The 25,173-nt window shown below is 31.5% G+C and overlaps 5 protein-coding genes across 7 annotated transcripts; 2 read left to right on the top strand and 3 right to left on the bottom strand.

Moving 5' to 3' along the window:
- The first annotated feature begins 691 nt into the window (after window positions 1-691).
- Window positions 692-1,614, top strand: LOC109855949. Its single transcript, XM_020430690.1, has 3 exons — window positions 692-863; window positions 995-1,127; window positions 1,297-1,614. Exons 1-3 carry the CDS (start codon window positions 858-860, stop codon window positions 1,509-1,511), a joined length of 354 nt encoding a protein of 117 aa, XP_020286279.1. The 5' UTR covers window positions 692-857; the 3' UTR covers window positions 1,512-1,614.
- Window positions 1,615-6,116: 4,502 nt separating this feature from the next.
- On the bottom strand, window positions 6,117-9,410 carry LOC109855935 (L-xylulose reductase). Its single transcript, XM_020430666.1, has 4 exons — window positions 9,228-9,410; window positions 7,276-7,705; window positions 6,858-7,006; window positions 6,117-6,565 (listed from the first exon to the last, which is right to left on the bottom strand). The coding sequence occupies exons 1-4, from the start codon at window positions 9,277-9,279 to the stop codon at window positions 6,462-6,464; spliced, it is 735 nt and encodes a 244-aa protein (XP_020286255.1). The 5' UTR covers window positions 9,280-9,410; the 3' UTR covers window positions 6,117-6,461.
- A 640-nt stretch (window positions 9,411-10,050) lies between these two features.
- Window positions 10,051-14,672, bottom strand: LOC109855948 (glycosyltransferase 25 family member). Of its 2 annotated transcripts, none has more exons than XM_020430688.1 (10): window positions 14,493-14,672; window positions 13,886-14,156; window positions 13,295-13,523; window positions 12,482-12,824; window positions 12,185-12,304; window positions 11,194-11,383; window positions 10,993-11,125; window positions 10,791-10,918; window positions 10,504-10,704; window positions 10,051-10,425 (listed from the first exon to the last, which is right to left on the bottom strand). In XM_020430688.1, exons 2-10 carry the CDS (start codon window positions 14,077-14,079, stop codon window positions 10,248-10,250), a joined length of 1,716 nt encoding a protein of 571 aa, XP_020286277.1. In that variant the 5' UTR covers window positions 14,080-14,156; window positions 14,493-14,672; the 3' UTR covers window positions 10,051-10,247. The 2 variants fall into 2 exon arrangements, with proteins under 2 accessions (XP_020286277.1, XP_020286278.1); XM_020430689.1 differs by lacking the exon at window positions 14,493-14,672 and adding an exon at window positions 14,291-14,474.
- A 450-nt stretch (window positions 14,673-15,122) lies between these two features.
- Window positions 15,123-19,028, bottom strand: LOC109855947 (twinkle protein, mitochondrial). Its single transcript, XM_020430687.1, has 8 exons — window positions 18,035-19,028; window positions 17,693-17,934; window positions 16,902-17,580; window positions 16,543-16,787; window positions 16,363-16,463; window positions 16,082-16,298; window positions 15,838-16,007; window positions 15,123-15,148 (listed from the first exon to the last, which is right to left on the bottom strand). Exons 1-7 carry the CDS (start codon window positions 18,288-18,290, stop codon window positions 15,867-15,869), a joined length of 1,881 nt encoding a protein of 626 aa, XP_020286276.1. The 5' UTR covers window positions 18,291-19,028; the 3' UTR covers window positions 15,123-15,148; window positions 15,838-15,866.
- Window positions 19,029-19,309: 281 nt separating this feature from the next.
- Window positions 19,310-22,742, top strand: LOC109855936 (caspase Dronc). 2 transcript variants are annotated; one of them, XM_020430667.1, is made up of 7 exons: window positions 19,310-19,566; window positions 20,218-20,381; window positions 20,693-20,752; window positions 21,053-21,329; window positions 21,494-21,750; window positions 21,937-22,204; window positions 22,294-22,742. In XM_020430667.1, exons 1-7 carry the CDS (start codon window positions 19,429-19,431, stop codon window positions 22,408-22,410), a joined length of 1,281 nt encoding a protein of 426 aa, XP_020286256.1. In that variant the 5' UTR covers window positions 19,310-19,428; the 3' UTR covers window positions 22,411-22,742. The 2 variants fall into 2 exon arrangements, with proteins under 2 accessions (XP_020286256.1, XP_020286257.1); XM_020430668.1 differs by lacking the exon at window positions 20,693-20,752.
- The last annotated feature ends 2,431 nt before the right edge of the window (window positions 22,743-25,173 follow it).

Here is a 25,173-nt window from a genome sequence, read left to right as displayed (position 1 = left end):
TGCTGAAGCGTAGATTTATCGACGAGCGATGCTCCGTTCCTTACGGCTACTTAGAATAAGACTTTTTCCGCGCATTCTCTTGTAAATAGTTTGTATATTTTAAACGTAAGAGTTAAAATTGTATATATGTTTTCCGTCCAAATAAGTCATAATGTAAGCAAGCGCTTTGTACAATAAAAGAAAAATATTATTTTAACAATTGTGTGTAAAAATAAGGTTATAAAATGCGAGATTTTCTGTACATGTTAGTAGATTAAGCAATATGTATTTTGTAAAACGTAATATTTTAGTGTTATTAAATTTTTATTAAAACAAAATTAAAAGATTGCTTTTTCCCTGTTCCTTAGAAACTTTTTGGTATAACCTCAACAAAAAGCTATAAGCTTGGCGCGCGCGCGCGTTTGACGAGCGTAACGATATCGATGTATCGATGTATCGATTACTACAATATGTGGCGAATCATCTTAGCAGTATATTTGCAAAATTAATTTCAAAAAGAAATTGTTCAATAATTGAGAAAAAAATTTCAGCTATGTGATGTTTAAAATATGTAGAAATATAATTGCATATGAAGAAATTAACTTAATTCATGTATATACTGTAAGAAATCCGCCGTGCGGCGCCACGTTACGGATCACAGCGGTTATCACGCGGTGCGTCGTTGAAACACACGTGTTCTAAGGGTGCGATCCCATGCAGTTATATTTCGCGTAACGCGTATCGCGTAACCAATCAGAGACGTTCCGCGTTTTCTTTACGCCTGTGTCAAAAAGTCACGTACAATTCGAACGTATTACGCGCGTTTGCACCAGTATATATGTGTGAGTGCAGAGCATGCAGAGTTCGACATAATCAATATGGAGGTTAGTATTTATTTATAAAAACTAAAATATAAAATTTTTTAAGTTATTAAAACATCAGATGAAGTAAAAAATTAAAACTTATAATATAATATTATATGATCAATATGTAATATAATTATTATTTTTTATAGCACATTCGATGTGGTTATTGTAATTGGTTGATGTCAAGTCAATGTGAAAATATTTTAGACCACACATGTTTTAAAGGATATAATGATGAAACAGATGCTGTACACATTGACGAAAATAATACAGCTATTATTGGTAAGTTAATATATAAAGTTAATATATAATACATCAACAGTTCCAAGTTTTGAATGCTTATCCGCTTCAACAGTTAATTCATCCAAAAAAAGTATAAATGTATAATTATATATATGAATTATATGTTATATTTTAATATTTTCTCTAATATTATCAATTCTATTTACAGGACGAAAAGAGTACAATCTATCACAAGAGTTACAAAAAGCTTTATTAGATGTTTTAAAAATACCTATTCCAGACATTGATGCTATAGATGGTTTTTTGAAAACTTTAGGAGAGGCTTTACGTCGATTGCCATACCAACAAAGAGTTATGTTACAAATTAAATTTCTTCAAATGACTACAGCAGCAGAGTTTCAAAACTATGATGACAATAATTAAAACTATGATGACAATAAGTTATATTACTCAAAGATATTTTTTTAAACCAAAAAATGATTAGAAAGTTATTTTTTATTAAAAAAAAATTATTTTGTTTAACCAAAGAAAGTTACTATATATATATATAAGTTATAAAACTATAAAATAAGAAATAATTATTATGTTTGTAATTATTTTTATTGGTAAATATATATAATGCACATTATTCATAGTTGTGAAATACATATATTTATTGTATGTAAAATACATTATACACTACATATTGATGGCAATTATTAACTTAAAAAAAGTTAAATGTTGTATTTTTACAATCTAAAACTATGAGCAACATAAAATAATGAAACACAAATACTGGGTTTATTTCATTTTTTCTACTAAAAGTAGAAAATTTTAAAGAATAAATGAGACATTATCAAAAGAATTATATTTCTATAATGATGAAAAATTCAATTATTTATCAATTATTTTAAAAGTATACAAGAAAGTATAACACGCATTTATGTACTTAAGACTAAATTATATATATTTCTAAGCTAAATAATGCATATAATACATATATATATATACATGTGTGCATTTACGCGCAATTTATTTTCCTTTGTTCACATGGATAAAAAATTTGCGTACTAGATACACGCGTATCCAATGAAGTGCAACGTTTAGTATTTCTGTTCAAACGTTCCAAGAGAATAGAACAATACTATTGGTTATACACGTTACGCTGCTGCTATTTTATGTTCCATGTGAACTAAGGACATTCAATTTCGCGTAATATAAACCACGTAACCTCTCTGATTGGTTACGCGTTACGCGTTACGCGAAAAATAACAGTGCATGGGATCGCACCCTAACACGCTTTGGGCACAGGGAAATTCCGGCGAAACCGATCCTGCCCCAAAAGGCACGAAAGCGAAGGATCACTCTCGTGCGGATTTGCGTAGAGATAAGTCGCGAGCAGGAAAAGATCAAAAGACTCTGAGTTGAAATCGCGTGCGAGTAACACGTAGAGTGCCAAAGATCAGATCCTTGATCGAGAGAGTAAGTCGAGCTCGTGGAGTCGTCGGAAAGATAGCCAGGCTGGTATTTATAATATTATTAATTAAGTGGAAATAAAGAAGTGTAATTGATTTACTGAACTCTAACAGTGTCGTAATAATTATTGAAAACCTGGCTTGTGTCGTTTGTCGAGTTGAAAGGTCGATGGTTGTTGTCGAAGTCGACCTTGGTTTTTCTGTCGAATGTTTGTCGGTTTTGGATCCGTGTTTGCGGGTCGTGTTTGAATATTCACAACGGACGATTTTGAAATACGTAGATGATCGAATCGGTGTAATAATTTTGAAACATATAGACAAAAATCGAAAATTTCTTACAATACTTAAGAAAATGCATAACGACTCTCGCAATTTTTGACAAATATTATTTACAAAATCTTTTATTTCGACAAAACTGTTGCGTTATGGCGAATCATCTTAGTGCAATCATTGCAAAATCGTTGGTATTCATGATGTCATTTTTGTGCAATATTTTCACAATTTAGGGAAGGAAGCCTCGCGAAATGGAAAATTCTGATTTTAGTGAAACTTTGCACACATATAGAGAAGGTCAATAGATGAATATTGACATATTCCGTTGAGGCTCAAAAACGATTTTAAGAGGGGTAAAATCACCCCTTATATATACATACCGACTTTTCACTTTTTCAATTTATTTCGAAAAGTATCGGAGATATCAAAAAATGTTTAATACAAAAGTTTCATTTAAAAAAGTTCTCTACTTAACTATATTAATAAATGTTTTAAAAATTGAAAAAATTTTGTTAAAAAATAATTTTTCTAAACATCCTAAAAACTTGACTCCCCGCGAATCACCTTTCACCCGCTCCTTCTCGAGAATCCACTCTCTCTCTCTTGCCTTACCGGAATCTGAAAATTCCGACGACTCGGATATAGAAATAGAATATGAACATCTCGCGCACCTCGTTTTTTTCTCTTGCTCGATGATGAAGATCCAGAATTAATAGATCACGCATACGCTTAAGAGGATGCTGAACAGCTGGCAAAAGTTCGCTCAGCTGCTACTCAACCGCTATGCTATCGGGTAGGTGGCGCCATCTCTCGGGACCGAATCAAACCAAAACAAGGATAGATGACATGAGAGAGCCAAGGATAGACATATGTTTCTCTCTGACGCTTCTGCTAAAATTGTACTAATCGTATTTCCAAGTTTTCTTGTCTCACAAGGCTTCAAAATCTTTTTTGAAGCACTCAAAATATTCGTCTATGTTTCTAGTTTGGGATAAACGTATTTTTATTTGAATTTATATGGCCAATTTTGCATATAAAGTAAAAATGTAGTTTCTGTAATAACAGTCTAAAAACTTTTTTTTGTTTTTCTTAAATTTTTAGGCTTTATCCCATTCTTTACTATATTTTTTTTATTTCTGAAGAAGCATTTTTTATTCCGATTCATAGTTTTCACAAAACGTTGGAAATACGAAATGATGGTAAAACAGGACGGTTCAGCATCCTCTTAATCGGAAGTCGATCACGCAGCCCCTCCTGTCTACACGCTTACAACACGGACACAAAGAATAACATGAAGAATGAAGTGTAATCGTAAAATAAATTTAACTGAAGTTTTTTGTGAATATCTCTGAAACTAAAGCCAAGGTCATGTGTATAAAGAAAAATTGTGTTCAGAATGTTGACAATATATTTCAAACTCACCAAAATCGGTGAGAAATCCTCTAATCTAAATAATCTAAATAATAACCCTGTGATGTTTCAAACGAAATATTCGTCTCGATACTTTCCGATAAATAAAGTTTATATTCTATTATTTCTCCGCCATAATGTTTGTCTTTTTTTTCACTTACCTGCTCACGTTGTATTTGAACGCTGCTTTTATCTTTTCACCGTTTCGAGAAAAACACGGCTACCGAAGCACGACAGCAGCTCTCGACACAATATGCTTTGGAAAATCGGCCGACACGACCTTGGTATCGTCGACTGTAGCTCGCGGAGAAAGATATTAATTTAACACTGTTACTTAATAACAAAAAAGCCACTTTATTCACACTACTGACGCTAATTAGAATAATGCGGTAAAGTATTATGCTAAATGATTAATGTCACAACTTTTCCCTCGAATGTCTCCGACAATTTTTCGTTAATTAGACGAACCGCACTCTCTCACGCTTCCGAACAGTATGCCTTCCCGATCAAGAGCGGGAGCCTCGCTACGGCAGGCGGAACTGGCTGTTATTGCGAAAATTCTAGCGAGCTCCAGAAAGAATTTTACACGTGATTATCAGCTGATTCATTATATACGCGCGCAAGAACGCTTTTGTCGCGTGGCGCGCCGACCCGGCTTTCCAGCAAGTGACGCCACCGCACGGTCGATACTTTGCAGAGTACCGATTATTGTAAACAACTTTAACAAATGGTACGCAACTTCTTCGGCTTGTCGGGTGTTTAATGTTCTGAATAAACTTCGTAAGATGATTTTGATAAATCATTATGAATTTGTAATCATCGTCTGCTTGTGATTGCATGTCAATCAGATCGATTTGACGACGCATAAAAACTTGGCGCGCCTCAACTATAAACTGAAATTATATTTATTTGCGACAGTCTGATGTACAATAGCTACTCAGTAGCTTTTGTTTTGATGTTGAAATAAATTGCAAATAGCTGTAAAGCTCGCGCGTAGGATATGTCTATCTGCAGTTTGTAAATAGTTTGCACGCGCACGTAAGACAGGTTTGTCTGTAGACTTATTCTAGTAATAAATATAATCTTACCAAAAAAATATACAGTCAAACCTCGATAACTCGAATCTCTATAACTCGAAAACCTCTATAGAACGAAAATTTTGTTCATTCCCTTGCGCTCCGCGGAAAGGAAGAACGAACTTTGATAAGTCGAAACCTCTACAACTCGACGATTTTAGCTCTTCCCTTGAGATGTGAGTTATCGAGGTTCGACTGTAGGTAAGTATTTAAGATTAGTTAATAATCACGGAAAAAAAGGTAAGGCATATACTCTTACTAGTGACATAATTATGTTTTATTGTATATTGTTTTTCTATTCTATAATGTTTTCTATTGTATATTGTTTTTCAACAATGTAATAACGTACAAAAGTTTACTTGGTGCTACTTTTTGATATCACTTCTTTTGTAAAACAGGTTTTTAGAAAAAAAATGTTTTGTAGTACATAATTTTGTAAAACATTTATAAAGTTTTATAGAGAGAAAGAATTTTTTTTATAATAATAATAAAAACTGACTTAAATGTTTCTTGTATAAATAAAAAATATTAGTGAAAAACAGTTTGAGTTAAAATTTTTAATTTAAATACAATAGGTTTTGTTCGTGTATTTGGCGCTTGTTCTTACTTTTTTTTGAAAAGGTAAGTTTTATAAGATATCACACATTTTGTAGTATGTACGTTGTAGTTTTATAGTAAACTAAAAAAAGATTTTTTGTGTAAATAATGAAAGACAATTTTTGAGATAAAATTTTTAATTTAAGTTTATTGCTATACGCGTTATTTACATAAAGACAGATTTTATTATGTTTTATAAAATATATTTTCCAGAAAGATTTTATTAAAAAATATTATACTTATATATAGCCTTACATCATTTTTCTTCTCATCAGGATTATATCATTTTATTTAGTAAACCTTTAATTTCACATATTCGTTATTGAAACTATTTGCGATAGTTTCTTAAGTCTATATATGTGTAATACATACACAAAAATTATAAACACTATTTTTATGTATGTACAATTATTCATTTATTTATATATTTTATCGTATATATATGTATATAAGCGCAGTTTTACAAAAGAACACACTTTTTAAAAATAGTACATTATTAGATAAAGCAAATTACGTTATCACCAAAATTGTAATAAAGAAAGTTGTAAAACAATTTGTATTATTTATGTAGCTAGGAAACCGCCATCAACGGGCAAGCAAGTACCGGTGATCATTGAACTTCGGTCGCTCAAAAAGTATACAACTGGATCTATCACTTCGTCAACTTCTGTAATAGTGAAATGTAAGATTGAAAATGATAATCTTTAATAGGAATAGTAATTTTTATGATAAATATCGAGATATAAATCAATAAGTAATAAATTAGAAGTGCAATATATAAAAGTTCAATTAAAAACCTAGTAACAGTTGTACAATTTTTAAATTATTTGTTATTTATTATAGCTTCAAATATTGCGCGCGCATTAAAAAGTTTTTACTTCTTCCGCGTAATAAATTAGATCTAATTAATGTTTATTACAATTTTAATTAGTGTTTATTACAATCATTTATTTACATACCAGCAAATCGACCAAGTGGAATTTTATTGATCATCTCTTGTGCCTTTTGCGGATCACTCCAGCCCAATTTTCCCATTTCCGTTAGCACAACCGTAGGACTGACAGAGTTGACTCTTATGTTGTGCGGACCGAGTTCAAGAGCCATTGTTCTGCAAATATAATATAAACAAATAGAATATTACAATCATTATATTTATATATATTTGTATATAATTGTGAAACTTCGAAGAATTATACAATATTATTTTGTTTGGCAATTAGTATTATCAATTTTCATGAGTTGGTTATTAGCTGAATTTTTTTTATATGAGACGTAATATATGCATACAAATTTTTTTCTTTTTATTAAACTTTAGGGAAGAACCAAATCATTAACTGAATTTAATTCTGATGATATCTGTTTCGAAAATTATCTTACTTTGTCAACATATCTACAGCGCCTTTAGATGCGCAATAAACACAGTGATTTTTTAAAGCCACTTGACCAGCTTGCGACGATATATTCACAATGCTGCCTCTGGTTTTTCGCTCGATCATGTTCTTAGCTACAATCTGGGACACGTTCAGTATAGCCTTCACATTTACGTCAAAAATCAGATCAAATTCGTCAGACGTGGCATCTAAGAACGGTGAAAGAACTGCGACACCGGCATTGTTAACTAACAGATCGATTGGCAGAATATTTTCAACAGCTTTCCGAGTTGCTTTCCAATCACGGAGATCGACACAGATCGATTGAATCTTTGGGTCGATTGCCACTAAATTATCCAAATTCTCTTTCGTTTTTGAAATTGCGAATATCTGTCCTTTGTACTTGGACAAACGTAGAACTAGTTCTTTACCAATGCCTGTTTAATCAATGTTGTAAATAAAGTTTCTTATTATACAAAATAAAACAAAAAACTTCGTGAACAACCTTTTTTATTCAAAGGACAAACATCTTTTATTAAAAAAAAGTCAAAGGTGTCTTTTATACAAACAAGAATTTTTTTAAACTAGCTTTTTAGTATTCAAAACAGTCTGCTTTTAAATTATTCTTATCAGTACTGAGTAAAATTATGTATTAAGAAAGATTGTGTAGTAAATTTTTTTTAATTTTCTGTCTGTGATAAGAATTAGTGTATATCTTCACAGTCATAAAAACATCGAATATATCTAAATAATTATTATACTTTTAGTAAAAACTTGCTAGGAATAGTGTACTGATTCTTATCACAGACAGAAAATAAAATAACTTGCTGTACAATTTTACTTAATGCATAATTTTATTTAATACCGATACATAATTTAAATAATACGATAAATAATTTAAAAGGAGACTGTTTTGAAGACAGAAAATTAAAAAAAACTTGTACATCACACAATTTTATTTAACAGTTTTTTAGTAGAAGATATAATAATAATATATATATATATAAGTAAAAAATAATATAATATAATATTAAATAATATAAGGTAAATATTTACAAAAGGTCACCACCTTCCGATTTGATTGAGCTTGACATGTTGTCAAGGACAGCCCCCCTGCTGCGCCCCCCTGCCTACACGCTTACAACACGAACAAAATGTACATGATGTCGAAAAATAAAAATTTATTTATGAAACTTCTATTGTTTGTAACTTTTTAATAAACAATGAGCGACGGCTAAAACTTTTCGATTGTTACTCAAGGAGGTGTCCTTGACAACATATGTCAAGCTCATTCAAATCAGAGGGTGTGGTGACTTTTTGTAAATATTTACTTATAATGTTTGGAAAAAGTCCGTTGAAAGTCGCACTAACGCAGGCTACGAATTTACTGTTCTTTTAATGATGTAATAGAACTTGTTGATTGGTTGCATTGCATTAATTGGATGTGATTCGTTATTATTTGTTTTCCTAAGCAGCACGTCGCGTGTAATGCAACTTAATGTGTAATAAGGCTGCGTTCGGGGAGCACGCTATAGCGCAATTGCGTCATTCTATCTTTGTTTTACATCTAATGAGCAATAAAGATAGAATGATGCAACAGCGCTGATAACACGCTCCCCGCCTAAGTAAATAAATTATTGTACAACAAGACAAAAATCACTGACGAAAATGGAATATTTACACATACAACCATATAATTGATCAAAAAACAAACTAAAGAAAATGCAAAAACAAAATTGACGTAACAGTTCACGGGTAGTATAAATTTAGAAGTATAAATTTAATTTTACAATAAATTTTAATTTTGCAATAAATTAACCACTACCACCGGTAAATTATAACTGTTACGTTAATTTTGTTTTTAAATACAAGCAGATAATTTAATTAACTAACTTACATTTTGTAAATAAAATTTAAATAACATTTTAAAGTTTAATTGTGCAAAAGTATATAACATACCTTGTCCAGCACCAGTTACGAGTATACGCTTTCCTTCAAAATTAATATTCATGACTGTTGGTCGACTATCGTATAATGACGCTTGTAATATAAATATACGCTTTTATGTTGATTGCAGTCGAACTTTGCTTTTTTTAGTGCTCTTCGTCCTCGTCAATGTTTATGAGCATTGAGCAATAAGCACACTGAATCACTGATACGATCTTGATTCATTCTATTCCTACGCATGCTCGCATGGTCACGTGAAACATGTGGTAAATATGAAAGACAAAAACCGACACAAAGTGGAATATTTAAAAAACGACTGCACGGAATGCAAAAAGTCTGGATTGATTTCTGACCAAAGTGTATTTTTCGCAATGGATTTTTTAAATGGGTAATTTTATATATTTCAGATCCAAATTGAGCATCTTAGATGAGATTTCGAATTAAAATCAATTCAAATTTTTAAATGTATTAATTCACACACATGTTTAAAAATATATTCGTACATTTGGCATATTGGCATATTGATCTTAAACTATCTGCTACTTAGAATATCTAAAATTCAAGTTATGATCCAAATGATAAGTAAGTGAACATGAATAAATATTTAGAATAGAAAAACTGTGCAAAACGGGATTCTAAAAAAAAAATTTGACGTAAATGTTACAATGAGAAATAAGTGACTTGGAAATCAGTAGATTACATTCAATTGAATTAAGTACTTCATAATCTTACATATTGAAAAAATAAAACAAACACATAGTCATAATATTGGCACATTTATATAACATAATGCATTTACATTTATTTACAAAAATGCTTTCTAATATATAAAAATATAAAATGCTTTTATATATACATATAACATATATATATTTCATTAAAGTTTAGATCAATAATATGTTTTTATGGCGTGTATATGGCAGATGTGTTTTGACTAAGTTTCCAAATTTGTTATAGCATCTTGCAAAAAATTTGGTAACAAGCAGATCTCTTCGACTAGACAATTATTTCTGTATAAATTCTCATAAGTAGTCATAGTTCGTCTCGATTTTCCGTTTTGGTGGTTGCTGAAGAATTCTGTACGAGGATAGAATCTTCCGTATCACTGATATGTCCATCTTCGCCGGTATAATGCGTCGGATAAACCAGAAGTGGATTTGTCGATAATACAATTAAATCACGAATAGGAAATTGAGCCGCCCACTGTTCCCTGTTGAAAAACACAGTACATGTATATAATATGAGTATTCAGAAATTCGCCGAATCAACCGTAATAAAAGGTAATTACGTAGGATGCGTGTCCGAAAGAATTGGAAGATATTCGTCAACAGGAACCAATTTTGTTAGAGGCATAGCGTCCACTAATTTTTTTGCTCCACGATCTGACAAAATATAACCAAGCGTCCAGTAACTATATCCTGCATAAACCAGAAACTTAGAACCTTTTACCAAACTCTCCGATTTCACCAGTCTTTTTCTTCCTATGTATCTGGATACACAAATAATGTATCTAAATTTATGTAGCATAAATAATGTATCTAAACTTATAAAATAAGCTTTGTTAGAGAAACTTACACTAAATCATATTGATTTCCGAGTGCGGATAGCTCCGCAAGAACATAATCAATTTTCTGTCGAAAGAACGGCTCGAAGCGAACGTCGTCTTCCAGCACCATAACGTTCTTGTAACCGTTCTTGAGAACCTAATATTTACGTTATTTATTTTTAATAATCTCTGTAACAGTTTTTTTTTAATCCAAAATTGTTACATTACTACCTTTTGCCATACGATGTAATGACTTAGAAAGCAGCCAATCTCACCCATCGTCATCGGCCTCTTGTGATAGGGATCCGAGTACTCTGGCATCGGTGTCACGCCCCATTCCTTCAACTTACTTTTGTTCAAAGTTCTAGAATGACAATATAAATGTCGTACAGTAAAATAATAATCTTGAATATTTATTATTGCAACACTTACCTACCATCCACAGCATTAATAATTTCCGCTGAGATACCTAATTCCTTGAAAAGTCTCTGCATTCTTCTGCGTCTCTCTGGTCTTCTTAACAAATTTATCATATATATTTGATCCAGACCTAAAGTGTCCTTTTCCGGATATGACACGAATTCAGCCAGATTGTCCGACAATGGCAAATAGTCATTAAAAGCTGCAAGAAAGTACACATACAAATGTCAATCGACATATTCTACATATAAAAATGTCTTGTATTGTGACAATTTTTTTGTACGAGTGAAATTTAATCTCCATCTCCACTTGCAAGAGATTGAATTTTAAGACATTCGGGAACAATCGTAGATGGAACGATGCCGATTGGTTGTAGAAAAAGTAAGAAAAAACTAGCGCGTAGTGAACACAACGTCTCAATCAGAGGTTCATCCAATTTCTGGGCCAACTAGCTCCAATCGGAGAAGGACCAGGTGATTTCTTCTTTTATGCTCGAGTTAGAAAGGATTGCAGAAAAAAAATTACAAAATAAATCGAGAGCAGAATAGTGCAAATAAGACACAAAACTTGACCAACAGAATTAATTTAACTGACACAAGATAAAACTAAAATAAATTGAATAAGAAAAAAATAAATTTGCACACAAATTGTGATAAGAAACATAAAAAAGAAAAACACACAAATAGTCAAAGGTCTTATACTTACAAACTACTATTGACGAACTAAAGATAAATTGTTCCGCGTAGAATAAATTCCGGCGTCGATGGACTCGCGATGGCAGTGAGGCGTTACGCCAATAATTAATACAAAAAAAATTTTACTGAGATTTAATCTAATAATATTTGGGGGGAGCTTTTTCGAAGATTATGAGGTGCGTTTATCCGAGCAAGCTCCAGAAGTGCTCTTTTGCGACTAGGAAAAGAATCGCAATGATGGGCAGCAATTCTTTCACGTCACATACGATTTATCTAATTTGTAAATTTTTCTAGAAGCAAACTCTTACCTAACATCTCTACTTTTGTATTGATTAATCGTTGCATGTCTTCTACAATGCTTTCCTGTTTCTCTAAAGGCACCATGACAAAACCATAGACTTCGTCGTTACATATAAACAATGGCACATCTACAATAATGTACAAATATAATATTTTATTTATTTATTAAATAAGTACCTCTTACAAAGTTTATACACATACGTAAACTATTGTTAAATTATTCACGGAACTGGTAAAATATTCTATTTTTTAAGTTACTTAAAAATTTAATATAAATCACTTAGATAATATCAAACATTTAATACCTGATTTATTGGCTCCTACAGCAAAAGTTATAATATCGTCTTCAGGTCCGTCGTAGGCAATTAGTTTCTCAGCTTTATAAGTCAGATAATCGGATTCGTATCTTCTTAAATCTATGAGAACTGCGCTGTGGATCATGGGCACATTGTGACATCCAATTTTCTCGCGAAATAAAATCGGCTCGTATAGTTCCGTTCGTATGTAATAATATTCCGGCGTCATACCAGCCCAGAAATTACTGTACATACCATCCGATCTCAGCAAAGGTGACACAACAGTCTGGTTCTTAAAAACCAAACTGCGTAAAGTGTTCGACTTGGTCAAGAAAACATCAGCATCCAACATCTGTTTACAATTTTATTTATTTCTTTGGTAAATGTTTAAATGATCAGAGAGCAGAGAAAGAGAGAGAAAAAGAGAGAGAGAAGGGATAGAAAAAAATATTTAATGAGAAAGTAATACATGCTACATATTCTTGCAATGTGATAACGAGGTTTATCAGATTATAATAGTTTACTGACTGGACATTTAATAGACAATTCAGTAATGCTTATCAAATTAGAAGTCCAATAATCAGTTTTTTGCAAACTAGCACTTATTGACTAGAGCTTGCATTATGCGTTATGCATAATGGCTCTGTTTTTCATTTAAGTTTTAATTGTGTAGTTCACAAATTAATTACATATATTAAATATCTTTCCAGAAGAAAACAAAAAAATATTATTTGAAATATATAATACAATTTTTCTTAGAGAAAAATTATTAAGATGATTTTTTAGAGAGAAATTGTTGTCTTTTTAAAATTATACTCTTACCAAAATAAAATCCGCCCATATTTCTCTTGCATAAACAAGCGCTTGTTCACGCAAATCTATTATATGCCTGAATCGATCAGGCGACCAATCAATTGGATTTTTCTCATCCAGAAATCCTATAGATGTAGCATTCAAGTGAACATTTAAGGAATGATATTTTTCACCTTCTGAATCAATCCATTTATTTAATATCTCTATTGAATTGTCGATATTGTTATCGCTGCGTATCCTGAAATATATTTAATTATAATAGTTTTTTTACATTTTATATTTTATAATTTTTTTTATATATACCTGTATACTTTTATATTTTATATTTTCATTCACTACGTACGCGCGCGCGTGACTTGGAATTAATCTCGATTGATAATGCGTAAATGTGGATGTTAGCGTCTATAATATTCGTAATAATAATAATCATAAATTAATAAATTTAAAAACAATTTTTGTATACTACTTTTTGTACTCGTTCTCTTTTTAACTAGCTTATCATCCGCCTGGTTGCGTTACATTTAAATTTTTGACACACAGTATCAACGCGTAGATTAGGTTAGGGTTAGGTTAGGTTATCGAGATTAAATCGAATCTCACCAAAGACGTATTCGTTTCTTGTCGTAATCTTGTCGCTCCAACAGGCTCAGAAAATATGGCAATGTGTGCGCTTTGTTTCGGATTAGAATCGCAATCAACATAGTCGGATCCTTTGTAATCGTCGTGGTGCACACAGTCAACCACGCAAGATTGACGACGCAACAAAAAAGATTATATTTAAAAAAAAGATTCATTGTGACGCACGTGTAAACAGAGAAACGCGGTTTTTGTTAGCACACGTGTGATTCTTTCATGTGATCGATCGTGTAATCTAAAAAAAAGAAAGAAACACAGATATTACGCGAAAAGACAAACTTAACGTAATGCCCGCTGTTAGAAAATTTGATAGAAAACTAGAAATTAGACGAGTTAGTAAGCCGGGAACACATTTATAGTTTTTTTTACCGGTATATTATTGAATCGCTTCCGGAGCGAATGATGACCGAGTAATGACGTCAGTTCGGCAAATTGATCAATCACATCGTTTAATTTATCAAAATGACGTCGCTAATCACTCCGGAAGCGATTCAATCTCAGTCAGTCGAAAACGTTAAATAAAAGCAATGTAAGATATTTTTTATGTATAGAAAGCGCGGAAGATATCTACCCTAAATGTTTAGACCGAGAGTAGCCTGAGAGCGGCCATCCTATTGTAGTTTCTTTACGACTTTACGACTCTTTGGCTGCTGATTTCAGCGCCATATATTCACAAAAGTTGGTGTAGGAACTACGGAGCGACACCCACTTTCGGGCAGTATGTACAGTAGAGAGCACCATATCGTGCGGCTCCAGGGGAAATATTTTTTGGGAATTTCTCTTTTGGATGCTCTATACTATCGCGCGCCGTTCTTCTTCGNTCTCCGCCAAAGGTCCGAGATCGAAGGAGAAGAGCGCGCAGTAATAGGAGCAGTTAAAGAAGAAATTTCCGAGAAATACTTCCCCTGGAGCCGCACGATATGGTGCTCCCTACTGTATGTATATGTACAGTAGGGAGCACCATATCGTATGCGGTTCTAGAGAAAATATTTCTCGGAAATTGTTTCTCTAGCTGCTCTTATTACCGCGCGCTGTTCTCCTTCGATTTCGAACCGCTGGCGAAGACCGAAGAAGAACGGCGCGCGATGGTAGAAGCAGCCGAAGGAAAAATTCCCGAAAAATACTTTCCCTGGAGCCGCACGATATGGTGCTCCCTACTGTACAATGGAATGTGACCGTTTGTTCTCAATTTAATACAACTTGCTCAACCCGCCCACGGTTATTACTCTGTAAATTATCACAAAAAATGAACGTATATGGGTATATGCAATTGATAAAAGATAAAATAAAAAACTATGCGAAGATCATATACATAGTATACAGAATTAAAATTTTCATATGCACATTTTAGAAAAAATATAATATCCTAAATTTTTCATTTCCCAACAAATTAATTTCAATGTCGAAACGATTTCTAAGTTATACAATTGTTTTTTGCTTCTATAAATTAAAAAAAAATAAATGTAAAAATAAATGTAAAGAAATAAATATAAAAAAATGTATTCTTGACTTGATTTAGTGGTTCAAGAGCCACTCTAAAGTTATTTGCTCGTAAACTAGTCTATTTTTTTTCAACTTTTACAAGTTGAATCACCACTCATTTAAAAATTCAGGACTGTTTCTATCCTAGATGTCATAATTTTGAACAAGTACTATTGCAGTACTGCAATCATTAGATGTAAATGTCACAACGTATTCGTAATTTAAATAATCTTGTGAAAATATAATATGTACACACAAGTTTGCTTTAAGTTTATCATGTATTGTTCCTTTTTCTCTAGTATATAAAAAGTATATATATAAAATTTTTTTTTTTTCAAAATTTGTACAAAATATATCTTAGATAGTTGTACACAATGTATATAGAGCAAGTTTTTTATTTCATCAATAAATTAATTAGAAAAACGTGTCTATACTTCTTTTAGTTATTTTGTCGTGATTTTAATCAGTTTTCTACAGATGAAGTCACTTTTGTTTCTTTCTCTTCTTCGGACTTTATTTTCTTTTTCTGTGCAAAGCTAAGTTTGTTCTTATCAAACTCCAAAATCATTATACCCAAATCTCCACTATATCTATTCTTTGCAACCTGAAAAATAACGACAAATGTATTTTCAATTGATTATACTTTTAAAGTAATAAGAAACTTAATTGGATATATACCTGCAAATATTTTTTTCCTCTTACACTAGTAAGTCTTTTATCTTGTATAATTAATACGTTATCAGCTTCTTGACTCGCTTTGGCACTACCAAAAATAGACAAAGTTGTCAATTCTTCTTCTTTCTCCTTTCTAGGATGTATAACCAATGTGACGTGACAGTTGTACTTTGTAGCAAAGTTTCTGAACTCTGCTATGATTTTGTCTTGTTTCCAATATCTGTAATAGTTATATAGTAATGTAAAATTAAACTCGAGAAAAGAAAACATTAAAATTGTCTTACTTATCAAAATGCTTTGATTCGTCCGATATACCCATCATAAATTGCATATTGTCGATTATCACATGTGCTATGTCGTGCACGTACGTTGCATGCTCAACTGCCTGAAAAAAGAAAAACAAAATTATTTATATGTACTGTTAAATCTATTATTCATAAAAGATTTGATATGTTACATCGTACATCCATAACAACTTTGATGTTTTGCTGACCATGAAAAGTCATAAAGTAAATCGGCAGCTTGTTGAAAGCATCAGCATATGTATTAAATTTATCTAAATTATCTTCCAGAGACACTCCCGCCATTTGTTGCAACATAGTTTTAGCCAGTCGAGCGTTTCTGATTTCAAAACTACCCCAAAGTGTATTGACTCCTTGCATAGCTAAATCTAGCGAGTATTCGCTCATAAATGTAGTTTTGCCACAGCCTAAAAATAAAATATAAATTTTAAAAATAAACATCTTTTGTAATAAGAAAAGCCATTTTTAGTAGACATTCAATGCAATAAAAAATGTTAATATTAATTTTTTTATTCTTTTACCAGTTGGTCCAGTTAGAATTGTAAACTCTCCTCTTCTATGTCCTTTTAAAATTCGATTCAAAGCAGGATATCTTTTCCATTTTACACCTTGAACCTTATCAACATTTTGCAAATCGCATAATACATCTTGCCTGAGATCATCAAAAGTGGTAATACTCTTGTGCCATATCTGTTGCGCATTTGCTAAAATACTTTTAAGATCATAGCCTTTGTCAGCAGCTAACTTTGGTCTGGGTTGCGTGTCGATTGGTCTTACAAAATAGCATCTCTTTTCATTTAATTTTTTAGCGAATTGCTTGGCTGTATTCCAGCTAGGCTCATCATTTCCAAACCACAAGATCAATTTCTTGAAACTTTCTAAACTTGGCAACAACTGTTGTGGCAAGTTCTGCAAATTGTATGGCAAACAGATAATTAAATTCGCTGCTCTTTGAGACACCAATGCCAGTAAGTCATGTATTGTTGGCACAATCACTGCTGTCCCATCGCTCCTGCCACTCTTCAGCTTATACATAATATAACCACCAACATTAGAGACAGGTATAGTTTGCTCTGATTCAATCGACAGAATCTTATAACCAACAATAATATTACCAAAGGCAGTTAAAGGAAAATATAATAATTCTGGTGTGCCTGAATATACACCATTTAATTGTAACATATCTTGCTGTGAAATTTTCTGTAATATTTAATATATATACATACATATAATATATATATATTATTATATAATTACATATGCAAATATTCTTGAAAATTTTAGTTTAGTTATTAACTTGATCATATCTTACTGGAAGAGAAAATGTATGTAGAATGTTTTCATATAAATCTAGAGGTAAATCTGCAATTTTTTTATTGGATTTTGTTATATTCTCCCACTTCAAATCGTATTTGTCACGAACTGTTATGGTATTCTTTAAAGTTTCCAATTCTTTCAATATGTTGCTCGATTTATTTGATCTTATTAATGAAACAAATTTTTCTAATAAGTTCCACTCGCCTTTAGAACAGCATTTCTCACATATAAAATATCCTGTAATAAAATAAATAATTAAGAGAAACGAGTCACCTCAACAATACATTCTTCAAAAACAAAATCATATTTCTCATGGTTTTTTTTTTTTTTTTCATACCTGTTGTTTTATTGATATAAAGTTTTGTTTTTTTAGATTTCTCCACGTCGCAAAAAGGACATTCTATAACTATGCATGTATGTCCTTCTACAATGTTAATTTGTTTTTGTCTTAGAGATTGTTTTATTTGAGATATTGACAATCCTGTTATTGGATCATTTATCATGTTGTCACTTTGATATAAACGACGAAACATGGGACGAAATTTGATATGTCTTCCTGCGCTCAAAGAACGCATTAATAATTTCAGAAACATTGTTTTTTTCGTTTTGAAATTGTATTGATAACAAAATTACTTCGATCATCGTCCGAATGTATCACTTTTATTAGCACAAGAATCGTGTTCTGCGATTTATTTTCAGAGTACGTTTTCTAGTGACACTGATATTACATCTTACTTCTTTGTACATTATTAGTAAAATTGTTTAATATAATTAATTATATAAAATATTATTGCTGATTTCACAATCTTTCACAAATGTTTTGTTTACATGCATACTTTCTACGTTTATTTTTATAACATACAGTTATTGTGGATTTAATTTTATGCGATTTTTGGAGCTAACAATTTCAAGTTGAATATATATAATTGAATATATATAATTGAGTTGTGTTTAATGAAATACAATAACAAAATATATGTCGCAAACGCGGAATTACGCGGAATGGTAAACCGGTGTGACTAACACGTGGTTTGTAATGTAACAGTTAAGTGGATGTTTACCACGTGGAGCGACCAGGGATTGCAACATTTTCGGAAGAGCGCACTTTCTGCACTATTAAATTATTCTATCACTAGTGCAGGCTACCGAATTTGCTGTATTTTTATCTCTCATCTCTCATTAGGGCCCAATTTTTTCACTTCTAGATAAGTTTTCGATAACTTTACCTAAAAGATAAAATATGTTTTTTTTGTACATCTTTATCTAGAGGATATCTATCGAGAGATATAAAGAAATCGGCAGTAGATGTAACAAAAACAAAGAATGACCGAACGTAGCCTTAAGCATGTGTCACACTATATATTGCGTACGTGCGTCGAATCGAGATTGCCGATCGCAGGTCGGAATTTAATCAATCAAGACGATAAAGATTCGAGCTGACTCGTTTTGATTGGCTATGATTGATTCCGATTCGCGATCTGCAACTCCGATCCGATCCGCAATCTGTAGTTGTGACACGGGCTTTATTTCAAATTTATTATCTTGAAGTCAACGCTTTTAAGCGCCGCCTGTCGCTTTCTCTAAAACTAAAGTAGGTCACGTGACATGTAAACTACGCGACAATCACATGTGTGAATAGACAGCGATAGACAGATAGGAGATTCAGGAGCCAACCAAAGAAACAATTTACCATATCTCAGTGTAAATATTTTTGTGATTGGTGTGATTAAAATGGATCGCAAGGATCGTAAACGTTTAGATGACTGGTGCAAGTTTATTGTGCCCAAAATCAATATGGAAAAACTTTTGCCAAAATTGATCGAAAACAAAGTTTATAACAAAGACGATGTAAATATCCAAAGATGGAAAGTGAGTTTGATTACATTAATATTATGTACCAATAAATTAAATTATACGACGTCAAATGTGCATATATGAATGTGATAAACATTTTATATGAAAAATGATGTTTGGATATTGATGATTCACTAGCTGTTACTAGCATCGAATCAAACGATTTATGTATAATAATAATCCGACTAACCAATGTGATTAGCTTTTCTCATCTGCCGTAATGTTTTCTCTTTGTCAAATTTGCTTATTAATGTATAGGTTTTTAAATTATTAATTAATTAAGTATATATACATAGCTATCATAATATATAGAGTGCGTTTGCTTTGTAGACTTACAAGCTTTAAGCATCAGTCTGTTTTCATTATTCTTTAAATATAGAACAAAGACATACTGATGCTCAAAGCGCGTACGCACCTAACATTTTTACTTACTTATAGTTGACATATATATATATATATATATATATATATATATGCTTTAAATGAGAATTGTGGCAGCTAAATGAAAATAAGCTATATTGTTAGCTATATTATTAGTTAAAAGTATATATACATATATATATATATGTATGTTATATATATATTATATATTATATATATACACATATAAATTATATAAGATACATGTTGTATACTGTAGATTATATATGTAATGTGTACTTACAGAAAAACCTCAGTTCAGAAGATACAGTTAAAGAGATATATGTAACAATTAAAACTCGAGGACCACATGCATTTAGAAATTTTATTCTTAGTCTTAGAGAATGTGGTTATGAAGATATAGCTAATATATTGGAAGAAAAAGATCACGTAAATAATTACAATACAAGGTATTATATTATGATGTTACATTAAAACATTAATATAAAGTTTTTTTTATAAATTATATAGTGCTTCCAGGTTTATACATTGAATTGTTCAAATTTCTTAAACTTGAAGATATAGTTGAGTGATAGTAGTTAGTTAATACTTTTACACTTTGAAGTTGTACCAATAATACTTTTTAAACAATGAAAACCATTTTTTGGTGTAACCTTTTTTTTATTGTTAAAATATCTCTTTTCTAGAATTAAGTTTTGAAAAAGTGAAAGAAAACTCAAACAAACTTTCTAACCAGCTTATAGATTTAAATGTTTTTTAGTGCAAAACAAACTTGTGATGATATAACAACTCTGGAAGAAAGAAACAATGTTAACACTAGGTATTTATTATCAGTTGTTAAACAAAACAATAAGGTTAAATGTATCATACAGGCAGTATACATTCATACATAAAACTGTGCCAATAATGCCTCAATAATATTTTAACAAAGAGGCAACTTTACATGCAAAGACATTTATGTCACTCTATTTACTGTACATATAATGAATATTTTTTCTTACAAAAAATATTTAGATTACATTTGACTAAGTAAACACCGTTACAATATTTTTATTGATTTACAATAACAATAAATTGACAAATCATATCTTATCATATTTATAGTATAACAATGTTCCAGTTTTCCAGGACAAGGATTTTGGTGCTCAACAGCTACTGAACCTTTAAAAATTAAAGTACTGAAAGCCAAAAAATTTGTGGATGGTGAATATAACTCTATCGGACGGTATCCCATGCGAAGTAAACCTCGCGGAATGGTTTTATTAATCACAAATATATATTATAACTCACCAGAAGAAAAACCAAGAATTTCTGCAAAGCATGATGAAGATAATTTGAACAAGTTATTTACAGAAATTGGTTTTCAAGTTGTATCATACCAGAACCTGACAGGAGAAGTTAGTCACAAGTTATATATTTTATTCTTACAATATACATATCTAATTAAATTAATATATTTTTATCTGAAATCACATTATATATAAACATTTATATGTATACTTTTGTGTGTGTAAGTGTGGATGTGTAGTTAATATTATTAAACTGTCTTTCTTTTTATTAGCAAATAAGAGATGCAGTAAAAACTTTTTCTAAAAGAGACGATTTGACTAAAGTTGATTCATGTTTTGTGATTGTGACAAGTCACGGTACAGAAGATAAAGAAAATAATACAGAAATTCAGGGAACTGATTATCATAGTGCGAGCAAGCAAACAAATTATGAGAAAGTTCTGTGTTCAGACATTTGTGATTATTTCACAGTAGAATCCTGCCCACAACTAGCAAACAAACCTAAGATATTTGTTTTTCAGTTATGTAGGTACGAGGCTAAAATATTTATAGCTTGACATTGGTTTTTTATTTTTGATCTTACATTTAAAATCAAGAAAAATTATTTTAAAACATCTTAGTAAATTAAAAATATATTACATAAAATCACTTCTATTTACACATACATAATTTTCTTTTTTTTTTCTGTAATTTTTATTCTTTTTATATTTATTAGAGGTAAAAAGAAGCAGAAAGCAGTAATTAATGACAGGATTATGACAGATAGTTGTGCTCCTCCAAACACAAAAACAGATGAATCCAGTTTAGATATATTTCGAAGTCGTTCCACAAGGAATTATTCAGATATGCTTGTAGTTCATTCTACTTTGCCTGGATACGTTTCGTACCGAGATACTATAACTGGCAGTTGGTTTATACAGAATCTTTGCAAAATATTTATGAACCATGCTTGCACAACTCATGTTCAAGATTTATTTAGCCTGGTGATTATATTTAATATTTTACTACAAAATATACAAATATATAAAATAACCTACAGTAGCTACAAGATGTTAATTAATGTGATTTATAGGTTGATTCAGAGTTGAAAAACCTCAGGACGATAAACAATGAATGCCAAACCTCATCTATACAGTCATTGGGATTTCATAAACATTGTTATCTCCATCCTGGCCTTTTTGAAGAATGATTGAATAATCCATAACATCACAGGCCTATAGAAAAAAAAAAACTATCTTTTTTTCATCAGTGTGGATGTAACCTATAACGAATTTGACGATTTGTACTAGTGCGAACTTTGTCGGTGCTACACCTATGCGGCTAGTGGCTTCTTTTCCAGTGCAACAAAATCGTCATATTCAAATAAGCTGCATTATTTTACAGTATTTTTATGTAATATATGTGTAATCTATTAAAATTTATATATTTATACGAGAATATATATATATAATTAAGATAGTATATAATATAATAGATATTAACAGATATTAAATCAGATTTAAGCGAACATGTATATCCCAGAAATTCTCTCTTAATAGTAAGTAAATTTTGTTTTTATTCTGAAACAAATGTTTATTTGTGTTTTATTGTATGATCTTGATACTTTTTTTAATCAAGTAAAATTTGTTTTTAAAAACATCAATAATTTTCTCTTCAAATATCTTTTTTGTACCGAAACTAATACATTTCTATCTTTAGAAATTACTTTATAGAAGCGCAAACAATTTATTTTTTCCTATCAAATCGCAGTTATATTATGTACGGTAGATTCTATTTTATAATACATGTGAATATTTCGAAAAAGAAAACTTTCTTATTTATTCAGACAAAAGTTATATGGCATCATAGAGCTTATATTAATGGAGAGGCTATATGCTAATCATAGAAAGGGCCGCGCGAGGAGCAACAGAGAGATAGATATATTTTGTCTTAACTGTGGCTCCCCCACTCCGTGTTCTGTTATTCTCTTCTATAAAAAGTGCTCACAATTGAAACAGAAAAATATATCTCTCTTTGTCGATCCTCCTTGCGCTCCCATGGCCTCTCCATGAGTATAAGCTCTATGTATGGCATTGAGGGAGAAAATTGATGACGTTATCAATTTAGTTGAAGATAGTGCCACTTTCGAGATTTCATTATGACGGCCATGTTTTAAAATAGAAGTCGACTTTTTCTTAAAATAGAAATTGTAGCTGGCAATGAGATAAATACAATGGTGTTTTATTTTTTGAATTTGAATCATTTTTCACTGTGTAAGTTACAGCGTTCCAAAGTTTACGCACATCCACATAATTTTATTTTATGTGACAACAAAAACGAATTATTAATTATAATTAAAACCAAAAATACAATTTACGGGTGGTAATATTTATAATTATTCAAGTTGCTCATAAAATAATGTCGAATTTATGGTTATTAAACAATACAGCACTACAATGTATGACGGGCAATGCTGTTCTCTACGCGACCCGGTAAAAAATTTTCCATGTATAAATTTGTATGGACATATTCGTCATATAAATTTGCATAATTAGACATAATTATTTTAATTTGTGTATAAGTATATATGATGATATATCAAAAATTTTTTAAAAATATAGTTTTATATAATTTTTTTGTATCTAACATGATACTAATAGAGTTATTTTATAATTTGATATGGAATATCTCTGAAGCCATTCTCTTAAAAAAAGAAATTTTCCATGTATAAAATTGTATGGACATATTTGGCATATAAATTTGCATAATTAGACATAATTATTTTAATTTGTGTATAAGTATATATGAAAAATTTTTTACCGGGGAGTATATTGGAATGTGAAGTTTTTGATGATTAAATTATAATTTTTCTTAAAGATATGATACACATACTTTAACTAGCAACAATTTATACCTGACGCTGGCGTATCAAAAACAAATACTGTATATTCTGTCTGTATACTGTTAACAGTGTTATAACACTTATAAATACAAAAGAAGTGTGAAATATAACATATAAAAACGATTATTCAATTCAAACGGTGAGCCGCTAGAGTGAGCCACTATAGTGGCGCGTCGTTCAGAGAGATGACATCTGCGAAAGCCACTATAGTGTTGCATCGTGTCTAAGAAGATAACAAACTGCATATAAATGAATATATATAAAAGCACTATATAAAAAACTCAATATATATAAGACTATATGTATATAGAAAGCTATATGTATAAAACTCTATGTATGTATAAGACTATATGTGTAAAACTATGAAATATGTAAGAGAAAGCAACTATATATAATTAGTCAATCAGTATTATGAAAGAGATATGTTAATCAATAATAATAATAATAATAATAATAATAATAATAATAACAATAATAATAATAATAATATATGTATATAACAATAACAATAATAACAATAATATATGTGTAACGATGCAAATCGTTACGGCCGGGACCGACCATCCGTCCCGGCCAAAAACGCGGCGCTTTGCGCCAAATAATAACTTGAAACAAGCGTATATTAAAATATACGCTGACAGCCTGCGCGCCGCCCGCACCGCGCGTTTCCCCGCGCCGCGAAACGGCCTACGCGCCGCCCCGCACTGCGCACTTCCCCGCGCCAACAAGCACCAGCTGGTACCGCGCCCGCACCGCGCGCCTCGCCGCGCCACGAAACTGACAGCGACAAACAAATATCCGTTTTCCACGCATCTTTGTCAACCCCCGCCCCGGGGAAAATTCGGGTATAAAAGCCGGCCCGAAAACCGAGGAAAGCAGATCCGCTCCGATCTCCGGAGCCGCCGGGTAAACCGGCACCCGTCCCGCTCCGCTCCCGGGGAATCTTTGGATTCTCCGCCGGGAAAATCGGCATCCCTTCCGCTCGGGGAATCTTCCGATTCTCCGCCGGGAAAACCGGCTCTCTTTCCGCTCCAGGGGGAATCTTGTATTCTCCGCCGGGTAAACCGGCAT

Source organism: Pseudomyrmex gracilis, unplaced genomic scaffold, assembly GCF_002006095.1.
Source record: "Pseudomyrmex gracilis isolate BER0280 unplaced genomic scaffold, ASM200609v1 scaffold_102, whole genome shotgun sequence".
NCBI classification, from domain to species: Eukaryota; Metazoa; Arthropoda; class Insecta; order Hymenoptera; family Formicidae; genus Pseudomyrmex; species Pseudomyrmex gracilis.
The sequence above is the reverse complement of the archived record's forward strand: the minus strand, read 5'-3'. Positions and strand labels throughout refer to the sequence as shown.

Bases quoted from the DNA above. Each gene is read 5' to 3' on its own strand.
- LOC109855947 (XM_020430687.1), bottom strand. From the start codon at position 18,290: ATGTTTCTGAAATTATTAATGCGTTCTTTGAGCGCAGGAAGACATATC. The intron at 17,581-17,692 runs GTAAGATATGAT...TAAATATTACAG, and splicing joins TACATACATTTTCTCTTCCA to AAAATTTCACAGCAAGATAT. The intron at 16,299-16,362 runs GTAAGACAATTT...TAACTATTACAG, and splicing joins GAATCAAAGCATTTTGATAA to ATATTGGAAACAAGACAAAA.
- LOC109855948 (XM_020430688.1), bottom strand. From the start codon at position 14,079: ATGAATCTTTTTTTTAAATATAATCTTTTTTGTTGCGTCGTCAATCTT. The intron at 12,825-13,294 runs GTAAGAGTATAA...AATTGTAAACAG, and splicing joins TATGGGCGGATTTTATTTTG to ATGTTGGATGCTGATGTTTT. The intron at 11,384-12,184 runs GTAAGAGTTTGC...ACTTTCTTGCAG, and splicing joins TACAAAAGTAGAGATGTTAG to CTTTTAATGACTATTTGCCA.
- LOC109855936 (XM_020430667.1), top strand. From the start codon at position 19,429: ATGGATCGCAAGGATCGTAAACGTTTAGATGACTGGTGCAAGTTTATT. The intron at 19,567-20,217 runs GTGAGTTTGATT...GTGTACTTACAG, and splicing joins TAAATATCCAAAGATGGAAA to AAAAACCTCAGTTCAGAAGA. The intron at 21,751-21,936 runs GTACGAGGCTAA...TATATTTATTAG, and splicing joins TTTGTTTTTCAGTTATGTAG to AGGTAAAAAGAAGCAGAAAG.
- LOC109855949 (XM_020430690.1), top strand. The intron at 1,128-1,296 runs GTAAGTTAATAT...TTCTATTTACAG, and splicing joins AAATAATACAGCTATTATTG to GACGAAAAGAGTACAATCTA.
- LOC109855935 (XM_020430666.1), bottom strand. From the start codon at position 9,279: ATGAATATTAATTTTGAAGGAAAGCGTATACTCGTAACTGGTGCTGGA. The intron at 7,706-9,227 runs GTATGTTATATA...TTGATTAAACAG, and splicing joins CGTAACTGGTGCTGGACAAG to GCATTGGTAAAGAACTAGTT. The intron at 6,566-6,857 runs GTATGTAAATAA...TCACTATTACAG, and splicing joins TCCACTTGGTCGATTTGCTG to AAGTTGACGAAGTGATAGAT.